Below are 14,256 nucleotides of genomic sequence, written 5' to 3'. Positions count from 1 at the left end.
GTGGAACTTGAATGCACATTTTTTGAGCAAATCTTACATACCAGCAGCTTGAACATGATTTAGGAAATTTTTCTTTAACTTGTGAGTTGTTCTTAGCCTATCTAGAAAACACGTAATCCTTGACCTCGTTGAGCCTATGGAAAATCAAGTGGGGTTTGCCCATTCGAATCATCATCATTTGCATTCGAGCCACATAATCCTACCCTTAGCCAAAAAAATGAAAACAAGAGAAAAAAACTCATGCCCTGAGGGAGTACATGTGTGAATCCACATTGCACGGGTGAAATAATTTCTTGAAAAAAAAAACTTTAAAAATGATGATGTAAGGTGAGGGGAGCCTAAAAAAGAACGAAATTCAATTCGAAAGAATTCAAGGCTAAAAAAAGGGAATATACGGGAAATAATATCGGATGAAAAATCTGATTGTGCATAACCCAATGTGATCGTTGTACTCCCTTCTTACGAATATCTTATATTTTCTTTGGTAGCACACACCTACATCATGATACGTACCTGGAAAGTCCTGGTAATTTGTGTTTGGTGGTTAACAAATAATGGAGAACTGGATGCATAAAAGGTATGCTTGAACCAACATGTTAATTGAGATGTATGTCAATTGAGATGTCTTGCAATTATGTGAATGTAGTTTACTCAAGTGAATGATACTAGAAATAACACAGCACACACGTTCACGTTTAATTCAAAAATGTAGTGTGTCAATTTCAATGGGTACGCGACGACTTGTGTTGTGCTTCGATCTATGGGAAGTAGTGTTCTACAACTCGGGCCACCTCCTAGGCGCTAGGCACCACCCCACTGCACCGAAAAGGTGCTAAAGGGCACCTAGGCGCTCTAGGTGGGCCTAGGCATCTTGAGTTTTTTTGGGAAATATTTTTTGGGCTTTTAATTTTTGAAAGCCTAATTAAACCAGAACATGACATAATAAATAATTATATTTTTTCTACTTCTAATTTTTTGGGATTGAAAGCTCAATTAAAACCATTGGGTTGCACTAGCCCTAACACACCACTCACATCTTCTTTGTTTGCTTACTTCTGCACACATAATAAAATCGAACCAGATCCTAAAGATATTTTTTTTTTTTTTGATTTATCTTGCATTGCTTATTATCCCGACCTGCCTTAACCAGGAGAAACAAGATGAATGAACCAGGAGTCAATTGGATTTTAACAAAGTTGAGGCAGAAATTTATTCAAAGAACAATTACAAGTTTCTTGATACCGTGGAATCCGCCTAGCAGCGCTTAGTCTCCCGCATAGGCGGACTAGGCTCTAGGCGCTGGTCTGACGCCCGACTATCGAATTTTATAACCTTGATGGAAAATGTAAGAAAATTCGCTAAGGCATGAATATGTCATATGAGCCACGAAATCGCCACTAAACTGGTTTTTGTTTTTGTCTTTGGATAATTCTTGTACCTATTTTGCTAGAGGACGAACAAAAGGTTAGTATGGGGATGTTCATAGATGTCAATTTTATGTGTCTGAGTACGTCGTTTTGAGTCCGTTTTGCATGGTTTTGTTCTGTCGAGTCCGTATTTGTTCATTTATTTCACAATTTGTGTATATGGGTAATGTTCACTTGAATTTGTTGTTTTAAAAGCAAAAGTGGCAAAAAGACAAACTCAAGGTGGTGGAGTGCAAAACTGGGCAACAGGACTTGTGTTAAGGCCGCGAAAAGTTACAAAACCAACACGAATTGAAGAGAATTTGCTGAAAACGGAACTTGTCGCACTGGGGCGGCAGGCCCTAGCACGAGCTGATGAAAAAAATTGGTTTGAAAATAGATCATCTCATGCTAGGGCGGCCAAAAATAACCGCCCCAACGCGAGACTGAAGGAAAGAGAAAAAACGAGCTCGTCGAGTTGGGGCCTGCAAAAGTACTGCCTCAGCACAACATGATTATTGAAAGAAATTTGCGCGGATTTTAGGCCCAGAAGGAAAGAAAATGTGGACTCCTGAGACCATATAAAAGGGAATAAAAACCTAGAAAGTGGAAAATCAGTCGTCGCCCTAGGAGAGGAACGTAAGAAGGAAATTCGAAGGATGCATGAAAAAGCAACTGAGAAGAAGAGAACAAGCCAAGAACAACTTTACACAACGTTTTTTATTTTTCTCTTTTCAATTTTTTTGGATTAAGAGGATCCTACCCACAAACAAATATGTTTTATTTTTTTTTAAGATTGAATTTTATTCTTGAGCATACTTGATTATGTTATTCTGTATTTATTTCATATTTGAAGCATGATCAACCTCAAAGTCTTTTTTTGTGTTATAATTGAGACCGACATTGAGATATTATAACATGATATGGTAACATAATACATGGATCTACGACTTACATATAAATATGAGGTTGAATACATGTTGTAGTCATAGTCCAATAGGCCGAAATCTAGAGGATTCAACAGTTCGTTAATGTAATTGTTAAATAACACAAGAACACTTGATTACTGCATTTGATAATTAGATTAACATAACTTGACAAAGTATATTGATATATTAGTGAATCTAGTCAAAAGCATGGCTTATAAATTAAAATTCAATTATTATAAAAGATTAAGGGGTAGGTGAACCGAGATCCTAATAATTTTTTATTTATTATTTTATTTTAAATTATTTATGTTGTGTTTGTTGAATTCTTTTATTTTCCTTTCAATTTAGCTTAATAAATTTCACTTTTTCGATAAAGTTAACTAAAAAATTGTGTTCGAGGTAAATTTGTAATATATCACAGAACCATATGCGTACTTGTTTCGCTGTACTAAAACTTGACCGGAACACTTGCGTTATTATCGAGCAGTTTGGAGAGATTTAATTGTCATAAATTATTATGTCAGAAAAGTTAGATCAAATATCAAACTATTATCATCAACCGTAACAAATTCTCAGAAGTTGATAAGGACACAATTGCATCAGGTGTAAATCACCAGAAAAGAGAGAGGAAGCCGAGGTAGCACATGATTTGCTTTTCCCCAAAGTCCCCTTCTAATTTTTTTATTTCTTTTGCAATGGGTCAAATCTGATACTTCTCTCTTTCCATAAAACTTTTCCCCCTTACAATTTGCAATACCTACTTCCATTCTCTCTACTTTTTGCCATACATTCAAAAGCTTCCAGAAGTTCTAAAAACTACGGTCTTCCACCCATCACATCACGAAAAATGCACAAAAATCAAAAAATATTTATCCCAACTCACAAAATTCTCATCAGTTCTTTGAAGGACGAAGTGGAACATGAATCTAGTGTTGCTTCATGTGACTTCGAGACTTTAAATTTCGTAGTTTATATAAAGTGCATTCACTGGATCTCAGTTCAGGATAGCAGACAATGACATAATCCTAAACTGGTGGATGAGTCTAGAGTCTTTTCTCTAGTTTATATTTATATAATAATTTCTCTTCAAAATACCCAATTGCTTGATTAAAATAGGTTAACCAATCATTATTACTGTTATTGAAATGCTATATGTTATTTGTAATATCTGTGTATCCAGAAACATAACAAAAACACACACAGAGAGAACACAAAAGACCCATATCAAAGAAAAAGGGAAAAGACACTTTTAACACTTAACAACATTGAAAAATAAATTATAAGCGAACCATAAAATGTAAAAAAAAAAAACCATCTTCAGAAATAATGAAATAACTAATTGAATTGCAAATGCAAAAAGATTCCAGATCATCTTAAACGAGTTACTCACAAGATCACGACGATCCCGCTCACTAGTAAAAATTTGTAGCCATCTTGAACTCAGATGATATTTTGTAGATCCACCCTATATTTATCCATTAGGAGTTAATCAAATAAGATTCCGTCAGAATGCTAATGCAAGCATGAGTTAATAAAATAAGATTCTGTCAGAATGTTAATGCAAGTATGCACAGACATGCACAGAGAGCCAATGGCTGAACCAAAATCTCCAGTATAAATTAGATCACCATAGTTTGAGAGAGTAATACTTATGCTAAATGAGCTCAACCAAATAGATATTGAGCAATTATACACTCACTTGTCCAAGCAATGAAGCAATACAGGCACCAATATGTACAAGGGGACCTTCTTTACCAAGGGCTAAGCCACCTGCCACTGAACCTATGCTTCCGAAAATCTATTAAAAAATTAAAGCATAAAATGCTTTTACCGATAAATCACAATCACAAATATAAACGAAGAAAAAGCATAGATATATGCCATCAAACCTTTCCTACTAATGTTCTGAAGAGAAGTATACCATGGGTGTCAATGCCTGATCAAATAAATGGATAGCATCAACTCAAAATAAAGTAATAATATATTATCCCAACTACTTAATCAACAATTAGAGATAGTTACGGTAAGACTTACCATTTAAATAACCTTTGATTTCAGGAATACCCGATCCTGCGGCAGCTGGTGCAAAATGTGTGATGATATATACAGAAGATAGCACTAAAGCCAAGTTGATCAACGTATAAACCAAGAATCCAGCAAAGTAAGATTTTTGATTTATATCGAACGTCAACGAGTACTTCCATCCAGCAAAGTTCTCAACAGAAAGGTTGATGAAAACAGCAGCTATTCCAGTTCCTAGATGCAATTAGAAAGGAAGTCAATTTCGAGAGAGCATACATGAATACTTTGCATTTCAGGGGCCAAATCCTTGAGGATCATTTTCATAAAATCAAAACCATTGACATGGGAAAATGTGATGATTCCACACCAATTTCATGAGCAATGGTGAATTGGCAAATAAAATTAGCATATTCCCTTGCCAAATAGACTTATCTTTTGGATTTGAACTTTCTTTTTAGACTCATTCTATTTTTGGCTCTCTAAACAACCGGTGCAGCGGAGAAATGAGCAGGGAAAATGATATTGTAAAGAGATGTCAACAATATGACATACATTCATGATACACATTGGATTGAGGTACATCATCGGGTATAAATATGTAAAAGAGAGTCATCCAGTGTGAACTGTTGTGTGTGTTAGTTTCTCAAAGGATGGCTTGGTTCCATAGGCTATTGAGCGGTGGCATATAAGCTGCAGATGTAATTTCACCTAAACCATGTGAATTGTGAGTTTGAGCTCTATTATTTGACTCGCCCGAACACAAAAATATGTTTCAACCCAATAAAAAATGAAACTATAGAAGGATTGCTGAATTTCATCTGATGCGATTATCTTCTTAAAAATCCTCAGTTACGTGCTTCGCAGGACGGAAAAAATCATCACAAATAATTTGCACAGAAAATACAAAGTGGCCATAAAAAAACAAAATTTGCAGCTCAGAAAACAAGTGGCATGCATAAGATGCAGAATTGAGAAGTCGGTTTGAGAATTGAGAGTTCTATGATAGATTTAAAATACTTCAAAACTCACCAATCCCAATAAGCAACGCTAAAAGCCACTTCACAACCACGCTATATCCTACATAAAGCTTCCCCCTTTTTTCCTGCAAATGAACTTTCATATTCGACCAGCGCTATTATTGATAACATATTAAATAGATATTACAAGCATTACTCCTGTCATTCTTGTAAAGCATCCTGATTGAGATTTATAGATTTTCCTAAAGAAAACTGCATAAGTAGTACATAAAGCAAAACAAATCCCTAAATTTTTATCACATCCAATCCCACTACAACAAATCTGAACACCATGACCAACCAGAACACACCCCGCCACAATTCAAATAACTTAAAGCTTAAAAAACATAACACATATACACCTGCTCTTGCTTGTATGCCCAATTCTCAATCACTTCATAATCAAGACTTTCGACACCTCCGCCTTCATTCTTCCCGTCCCAACCCAATTCACTATTCGGGGCACCGACATCAGCCTCAGGGTCGGCGACCGGCAACCGCGACCACATCAACTTCGCAGTCTCCACTCCATTCTGCAAGTGATTGGACAGCATCTCCCCCTGTCCGAATCTACCCCGATTAAATCAAACTATAATCAACAAAAAAAATTAGATGGATATCTCGAAAATCCTCGGAGCAAATGCGGATCCGTGTCTCTATAAAATAGACAATTATCCAGCTGTGGATTTGAAGGTAGGATTTGGTGATTATTTTATTATTTTGATTTGACTAGTGGTGAAGAGACGAAGAACGGTGGGGATGAATTTGTGCGTGAGTTCTCTCTCTTCGTATATCCCAGGGGTTTACGTGGTTTTCGGGTTTCCTAAGAACCAATTTTGTCCTCGTCCTTTACTCCAAATTAAATTTCAATTATACGCACTAATCTGATTATATTATAAAAAAATTATTTTTCCAAAAAAATTAAAAATAATTGTTATCAATTTAATTTAATAAGAGAAGAGTGGAGTCAAGAGAAATGTGAGTTCAGAGAATAAGTTATGCATTATTTTATTTATATCTGAGAACTTTATCTATATAATACTATTGAGTTCAAATTCAGCAAAGCCCAAATTGTGTAAAGCTCACCAGCAATGGAAGTCTATTAAATGTGAGAGCCTTATTTCACCATGACCCATTATGGATGATTGTAGAAGATGTTGGAACTGCTCTTTGGTTTGGAGTTTAACAAAAACAGAAAGAAGAATCAGAAGAAGGCCCTCGACAAAAAATTCACAAAAAGTAACAACAAAGTTTCTTCAAATTCTCGCAGTAGTTTGTCTATGTATTTTCAATTTTCAACATTATAGTTTCTTTGATTTTTGACATATTCCTCTAACTTTCTTGTAAAAATGTCTTTCGAGTTCATAACATCATAATTAAAATTGATATTGTTCATGGATTCTCTCTAAAATTTCATCATATTCCTTAGTTTATATTTTAAGCTTTGTAGTCGTATCAAGAGAATTATAACGAACGGTCGAATTAGGACACACAGCGCTTGATAAAAGAAGTTAGATCATTTCACATTTGGCACGATCATGTGCTTGGCACGCCCGTAAGTTTTGGTGAGAAACAAATTGGCACGCCTGGTGGGACCGCAATGCCTCCAAAGCGTACTGAGAAACATGAAGGATTCCTCCATCACAGGGAAAAGACCATCGTTTTCAAGAAGAAGAAACTGATGTTGATGGAAGATCAATGGAACAACTGGTACACAAGTTCGAAGAAGAGGCTATGAAGGAAGGAATTGCATTTTCTGATGGCGAGAGATTTCCAGCAAATATTATGATGTCCATAGAGAAAAATATATGTGGTGATCTCAAACAAATGACCACAGCTTTTAGTGCTATCATGATGGATTTTGTGGCAGAAATAAAGGAACGGAGAAACTCTTCGAAATAGGAGAATAAGTCGCCAAAAGTTGTTAAATCTAAAGAGATTGAAACTAAGTTGTGTGAGGATCAAGGCCAGGGGTCGGGAGGTGGAAACCACTGCTTGGAGAAATCACTGATTCTGGGTTTGTTAGGGAAGGAAAGTATTGTAACGTCCCGAAAATTTGAAGGTCCACGTGAACCACATGCATGCAAGTTATTAAATTTTTTGTGTATTTCAATTAATTGTTTTAATTTCAAAATTAATTATGTTGTTGATGTTGACATATTTAACATATACCTTTCTACATGATTGCATAAAAATTATTTTTAAATGTTATTCAAGTTGCGATCGAGGAACGGAGACCGATAGCTGAAGAATAGAAAATTTTTTTATTAAATAATTATTTAAAATATGGTTGATGTTTTTCTTATTTTTGAAAATAAGGAGTTTTGAGGTGATTTTATACGTCGGAACGTAATTTTTATCGGTGTTGGATTTTCAACAAAAATACGAGCGTTTCGACAATCCGGCTAATAATTTCACAACTTTATTAAACAAAATAATTTTATTCCACACTAATGGGCTTATTGGGCCTAATTAACCTTGTTAATGGACCCAAGCTATCAATTAATGTTTTGATCAATTATTTAACCCTAAACACTACCACGTAACAAACCCTTCCCACGCCCCTTCCCTCAACAACTAACAAGACTCCCTTTCTCTCTAAAACACACGGCACACACCACAGCAACAAGGAGAAAGATTCGAAATTTCAAGGAAATATCACGAAAAGGCACGACATATTCTTCCCTTTACTCATTCATCACACCATAGTATTTGTTTAACATGTTTTTCATGAAAAACAAGGGACACTTTGTTATATTTTCGTTTATGCATCATATGTGAACTTTGAAGCTTGTGTTTTCATCCAAAATCATGTTTAATATGTTATTAAGGGGCTGCCATGATTAGGGTATTGATCAAGGGTTTTTTCACACGATTTTAAGGGTCCTAGATCATGCACAACACGCTGCACTCGAAGCACAAACAAGCTAGAACCGAAACATGTAATTGTGGCTTGGGCGCTCGGCTTCAAGGGAGTTTGTTGCAAGGCTTGGTCTCGGCTGGGACCAAGGCTGGCAAGGGTCACGCGAGGGGTCAGGGAAAGAGCCCTAGCCACGCTAGGACTCGAGTCAAGGGACCGGGGATGAGTCCTAGCTAGGACTCCACCCGAGAAGCTTCATGCGTGCGCGCTGGTGCAGCTTGCGTAGGGAAGATGGCTAGGCCAGGGGGCTTTGGGCTAGGCTAGGTTGAGTCCTTAGGGTCCTAAGATGGTGCACGAGGGTCAGGGTTAGGGGCTGGCTCGTTGGTTAGGTGGCTAAGCAAGGAAAACGTAGAGTCCTAGCTCAAGGGGGTTTCTCGGCCGTGGCATGTGCTGAACTTGTGGCTTCGGTTTTGGGCTGGGGTTCAAGTCATAAGGGTTCTAATGGTCCAGTAGGGTCCCATAGGAGGTCTGGTTTGAAGATGGTCCAGCATGGTTCAGGCGTGGCTCATGGGAAAATGGAGTTGGCTCGTGGGGTAGTGCATAGGCTCGAGTTAGGGTTTTCCTTGTATAAAAATTCGAAACATGGCTCGACGGGGGTCGATTCATGGTTCACAAAGACTAAACATTAATAAAAGTCTAAGTTTTAAATATGAGAATTTTATATTAAAGTTTGGTTTAATTTGGGATTAAAACGCATTAATATGTTATAATTAAAAAATAAATTAAAAGATATCGATTTAAGCTAAATAAAAATACGAGAAAATTAATGTAAACTTAAATAATTATTTGGAATGGTCTAGAGTCAATGAAATTAAGAAAATTTCAAAAACGTGAAATTTTACGTCTAGGGGTAAAACAGTAATTTTACACCCGAAAATTAGTAAACGTCATGACAATGTCCTGAATGCTGTTTTATATGTTAATATGATTATTTTGCATGTTTATGGAATTTTATGATGAAAGGATAACGTTAAAAGTATTCACTACTCGTTTTCTTAAAAAGTACTAATTTTTTTTAATCCTTCTATTAATCGGCCGAAATGCATATATATATTTATATAATATTTTGCGCCATTTTAAAAATATAAAACAACCAATTAATATTTAAAAATCAAATGAAATAGTTTGAATCATAAAACGTCAATCGTTTTCAACTCCTACTTAGCAAAATCGCTAAAACTACCAACCTCTCAAAAACCACTTTAATCATACTAAAAGTCATAAAAATATCTTTAACATAAATCATAAACGTAAATGCGAAAAACTAAAAGTGTTGGTCATCGGGTTATGTGCACCTTCAGTCCAGTCAGATCAACCCTCAAGACCTCCATTATCATTATTATCATAATCATTTGCATCAATCACATCTAGTGAGTCTAAAGACTCAACACACCATGATCTCGATAACAAGTAATAAATATACAGATCACATGCAACACTGAGAATACTTGTGCGTAAAATAACATTTTTAACGAAGATGCATAAACTTTAAACGTAAACATTTTCATAAATATTTTTATAAACATTTTCATATCATCATAAATATATTCATATCCATATCCATATCCATATCCATATTCTATTTTCCTGTTGTTGAATTCAGATCGTCAATTGTAACTTTCGTATTCGTATTGGACGATGGATCCATCTATATGTAACCACAGTACTGAGCGGCAGGTACATCAGCGACACTCTCACCCGTCAACTGAGCCTTGGCCTACGTATTAACATATCATATCATGTCAATGGAAATACGATCGTCCGGCTCCCTCTGTGGCCTTCTCACGTAAACGGGCTCCTTTGAGGCATTCTCCCTTACGATATCTCCAAACATATCATTGTATCATCATATTAGGTATTGTTACTTCACTTCTTTCAACGTTTCATATTTTCATCACTTTATAAATATTAAACATGCATATAACGTTTTTCCTTTTAAATCAAGCATGCAACATGTCTTTTAACGTAATCGTTTCATCATAAAAATCCATAAATATTTAAAATAAATATTTTAACATATTAAATCATAAAAATCTTTAAAAAATTGAATAATCATATTAGCATATAAAACAGCATTCAGGACATTGTCATGACGTTTACTAATTTTCGGATGTAAAATTATCGTTTTACCTCTAGACGTAAAGTTTACGTTTTTCACATTTTCTTAATTTTGTTGACTCTAGACCATCCCAAATAATTATTTAAGCTTACATTAATTTTCTCGTATTTTTATTTAGCTTAAATCAATGGCTTTTAATTTATTCTTTAATTATAACATATTAATGCGTTTTAATATCGAATTAAATCAAATTTTAATATAAAATTCACATATTAAAAACTTAGACTTTTAATAATTATTTGGCCCTTGTGAACCATGACTAGACCCCCGTGAGCCATGTTTCAACTAGAAACCAAAGAAGACCCTAGTTCAAACCCTTAAGCTAACCCACGAGCCAACTTCGATTTTCACCGAGCCAAGCCTGAGCCTATCCCTGACCAGCTCCTCTAGGAACCCTCCTGGTCCCTTAGAACCCTTAGGACTCGACCCTATCCCCAAACCGAAGCCACAGCTCAGAACATGCCATGGCCGAGAACCCTCTTGAGCTAGGACTCTACGTTTTCTTGCCTAGCCACTTAACCAACGAGCCAGCCCCTGACCCTGACCTTCGTGCACCACCTTAGGACCCTAAGGACTCGATCTAGCCCAGCCCTAAGCTTGCTAGGACTCCTCCCAGCCCCTTGACAAGAGTCATAGCGTGGCTAGGACTCCTTCCCTAACCCTAACACGTCCCTAGCCCAGCCCTGGTTGCAACCGAGCCAAGCCCTAGACCTTATACCCTTGAACCCAAGCCTAGACACCCAAAAAACGATGAAGGTGGTTCCAGCTTGTATCATGTCTCGTGTGTAGCATATTTGTGCATTCTAGGACTATTTAAATTGTGAAAAAACAACAAAAGTTCAACCCCTAATCATGGCAGCCCCTTCAAGTACATAAAAATCATGTTTTTGGATCAAATAACAAGCTTTAAAAATTCATGAAGATGCATAAACAAAAATATTCAAAGGTGCAACTTTTTTTCATATAAAACATATTCAAATAAATATCATGGTGTGATGGATGAGTAAAGAAAAGAGTACGGTGTGCTTTTGCATAATTAATGCACGAATAAACGTTCACAAATCAAAGAACAACGATGAACGACCTTGGATTGAATTTTCCTAGAAATTTTCGAAGCATTTCCTTGTTTGATTTGGTGTGTGCCATGAGTTTTTGGTGAGGAAAAGGAGTCCTTGTCAATTGTTTAGGGTGGGGGCGTGGGTTATTTATTAGTTATGGGGTGGGTTTAGCTCAATTATACTAATTGAGTCACTAGGGTCCTAAGAGGGTCCACAAAGGCTGGGTCAGGGGCTGCAGTGGCTGGGCTGGCTGATGGCTCGAGAAAACGTGAGAGAAGCATCATGGGGAGCGCGCACACAGGCTGCTGCTAGTTGCTGGTGGGTCGCACGCGGTTTCAGGGGCTGGGCTGGGCTTGGTTGGGTCTGGGCATGGTCCAGGGATGTTTAAGGTCAGGTAGGCTCGTTGGTGGCTCGGCTGGAAGAGTCCTTGGCTATTTAAGAGTCCTAGCACAACTAGGATACACACATGCATGCAATCGGGTTGAGGGGCAAAAGGGTTCTGAGCAAGCGGGCTCGGCTAGGGGGCTTTGGGCTAGGCTAGGTCGAGTCACTAGGGTCCTAAGAGGGTGCACAAGGGCTGGTTCAGGGGCTAGAGCGGCTGGGCTGGCTGTTGGCTCGAGAAAACGTGAAAGAAGCACCATGGGGCGCGCGCACAGGCTGCTGCTTGTTGCTGGTGGCTCGCGCGTGTTCATGGGGGCTAGACTGGGCCTGGTTGGGCCTGGGCATGGTCCATGGATGGTTATGGTCAGGTGGGCTCGGTGGTGGCTCGGCTGGAAGAGTCCTAGCACAACTAGGATACACACATGCATGCAATCGGGTTGAGGGGCTGCAAGGGTTCTGAGCGAGCTAGGCTGGTTCCATGGGTTGGGTTTGGTCAGTAGGGTTCCTAGGTGGGTTGGCCTGGGTTTGGCTCGAGGTGGCTTGACCATGGTTCGAGTAATTTGGGATATGGCTCGGGTTGTTCACTTAAGGGTCAAAAACGAGATTAATCAGAATAAAATTAGAACCATGGGTCCACGGGTGTGGTTCATGGCTCACAAGGGTAGTTTAGGTAATAAAAATGTTATGTTTAAAATTTGGGATCAAAATAATGAGTTTTGGATTTATCTGGGATTTAATCGCCTCTCGAGTAATTAATTAAAGAATTAACTGAAACTCCTAGACATAAGCTTAATAAAATTGTGGTAAATTTAATTTAAGCTTAAATAATTATTTGGGATATTCTAGAGTCAATGGAATTAAGAAAAATTCAAATTCGAGGATTTTTACGTATAGGGGTAAAACGATAATTTTACACCTAGAAAATAGTAAACGTCATGGCAGTGCTCTTATGTTGTTTTATATGTTAAAATGTTTATTTTAAATGTTTATGGATATTATGATTTAATATGAATATTTAAAAGATATGTTGCATGTTTGGTTTAAAAGAAAAATGATATTATTATGCATGCTTTTATAAAGTGATGGAAATACGAAATGTTGAAGGATGTGAAGGGATTGTGACTAATACGAATCGATGATACGATGATATGTTAATACGTAAGGCCAATGCTCAGTTGACGGGTGAGAGTGTCGCTGATATCCCCGCCGCCCAGTAGTGTGGTTACATGTAGATGGATCCATCGCCCCAATACGAATACGAATACGAAAGTCACAATCAACGATCTGATTCAACGAAAAAATGAATATGAACATGTTTGATATGAATATGAATATGAATACGAATATGAATATGTTTATGAGGAATATGAATATGAATATGTTGATATGAAAATGTTTATGTTTAAGTTTAAGTTTATGCATCATTACGAAAATGTTATTTTACGTAAAAGTATTTTCACTGTTGCATGTGATCTGTATACGTATTATGTTGTTATCAAGATTATGGAGTGTTGAGTCTTTAGACTCACTAAGTATGATCGATGCAGGTGAGTTTGATGTTGAGGGTAGTGGAGGTCTTGATGGATGATTTGACTGGACTGAAGGTGCACATAACCCGAGAACTAGTGCTTCTAGTTTTTCGCATTTACGTTTATGATTTATATTAAATATTATTACGACTTTATTTCATGTTTTAAGTGGTTTTTGAGAGATTGATATTATGAGCTATAATTTTCAAATAATGCTTTTAGGTTTGGTAAGATGTTGGATGATTTTACGATTTGAACTATTTCTTTTGATTTTCAAATATTAGTTGGTTGATTTATTTTTAAAATGGTGTCAAAAATAGTTTATATGGTTGCATGTTTTTAATTCGGCCGAAGTTTGTGAGTATAAAAAAAATAAAAATTTCCAGTACTTTTTAAGCAAAACGAGTAGTGGACGTTTCAGTTGGTATCAGAGTAATAATTCCTGTAAAGGGTTGTGTCACCATCAATGCCGAGAAGCTCAGTCGTCAAGCCTCAAAATTTGTAAGTTTACATGCTTTATATGATTTATATGATGCTACCTGCATGATTACATGAATTATATGTTTACGTCACATGGTTAATAGCTTTACGAGAATACATGTTTTATATGTTTAAAATTGCTAAAATGAATTAGGATCTGATGCATGATTAGAAAACTTAGATTTAAATGCATGTTGATTACGTTAGAATTTGGAAAACGTTCAGATATAATGCCTCCTAGATGCGCACCTATCGATAGATAGGCAGAGGTTGCTGAGGATTGTCATGTTGATGCACCCCCACCTCCTAAGGGGGATGCTGCTACTCGTGCCTTGGAGGGGATGGCTCGTTTCTTTGAGCAGTTTCAGCAGGCTCCTAGGCCACAACACGATGTTT

The 14,256-nt window shown here is 36.9% G+C and overlaps 1 protein-coding gene across 2 annotated transcripts in view; it reads right to left on the bottom strand.

The window, feature by feature from the left end:
- Positions 1-6,182, bottom strand: part of LOC142547298 (chloride channel protein CLC-d) — a 33,050-nt gene extending 26,868 nt beyond the window's left edge. For both annotated transcript variants that reach the window (XM_075655517.1, XM_075655518.1), the window contains exons 1-6: positions 5,736-6,182; positions 5,387-5,459; positions 4,370-4,591; positions 4,225-4,271; positions 4,035-4,133; positions 3,726-3,800 (exon numbers count right to left, since the gene is read on the bottom strand). In XM_075655517.1, coding sequence (XP_075511632.1) covers positions 3,726-3,800; positions 4,035-4,133; positions 4,225-4,271; positions 4,370-4,591; positions 5,387-5,459; positions 5,736-5,927 — 708 coding nt within the window. In that variant the 5' untranslated portion in view covers positions 5,928-6,182. The remainder of the gene's footprint in view (positions 1-3,725; positions 3,801-4,034; positions 4,134-4,224; positions 4,272-4,369; positions 4,592-5,386; positions 5,460-5,735) is intronic.
- Positions 6,183-14,256: the final 8,074 nt, after the last annotated feature.

The sequence above is a fragment of the Primulina tabacum genome, chromosome 5, assembly GCF_025594145.1.
Source record: "Primulina tabacum isolate GXHZ01 chromosome 5, ASM2559414v2, whole genome shotgun sequence".
Lineage (NCBI taxonomy): Eukaryota > Viridiplantae > Streptophyta > Magnoliopsida > Lamiales > Gesneriaceae > Primulina > Primulina tabacum.
Note: the sequence above shows the minus strand (reverse complement) of the source record. Positions and strands in the feature narration are given on the sequence as shown.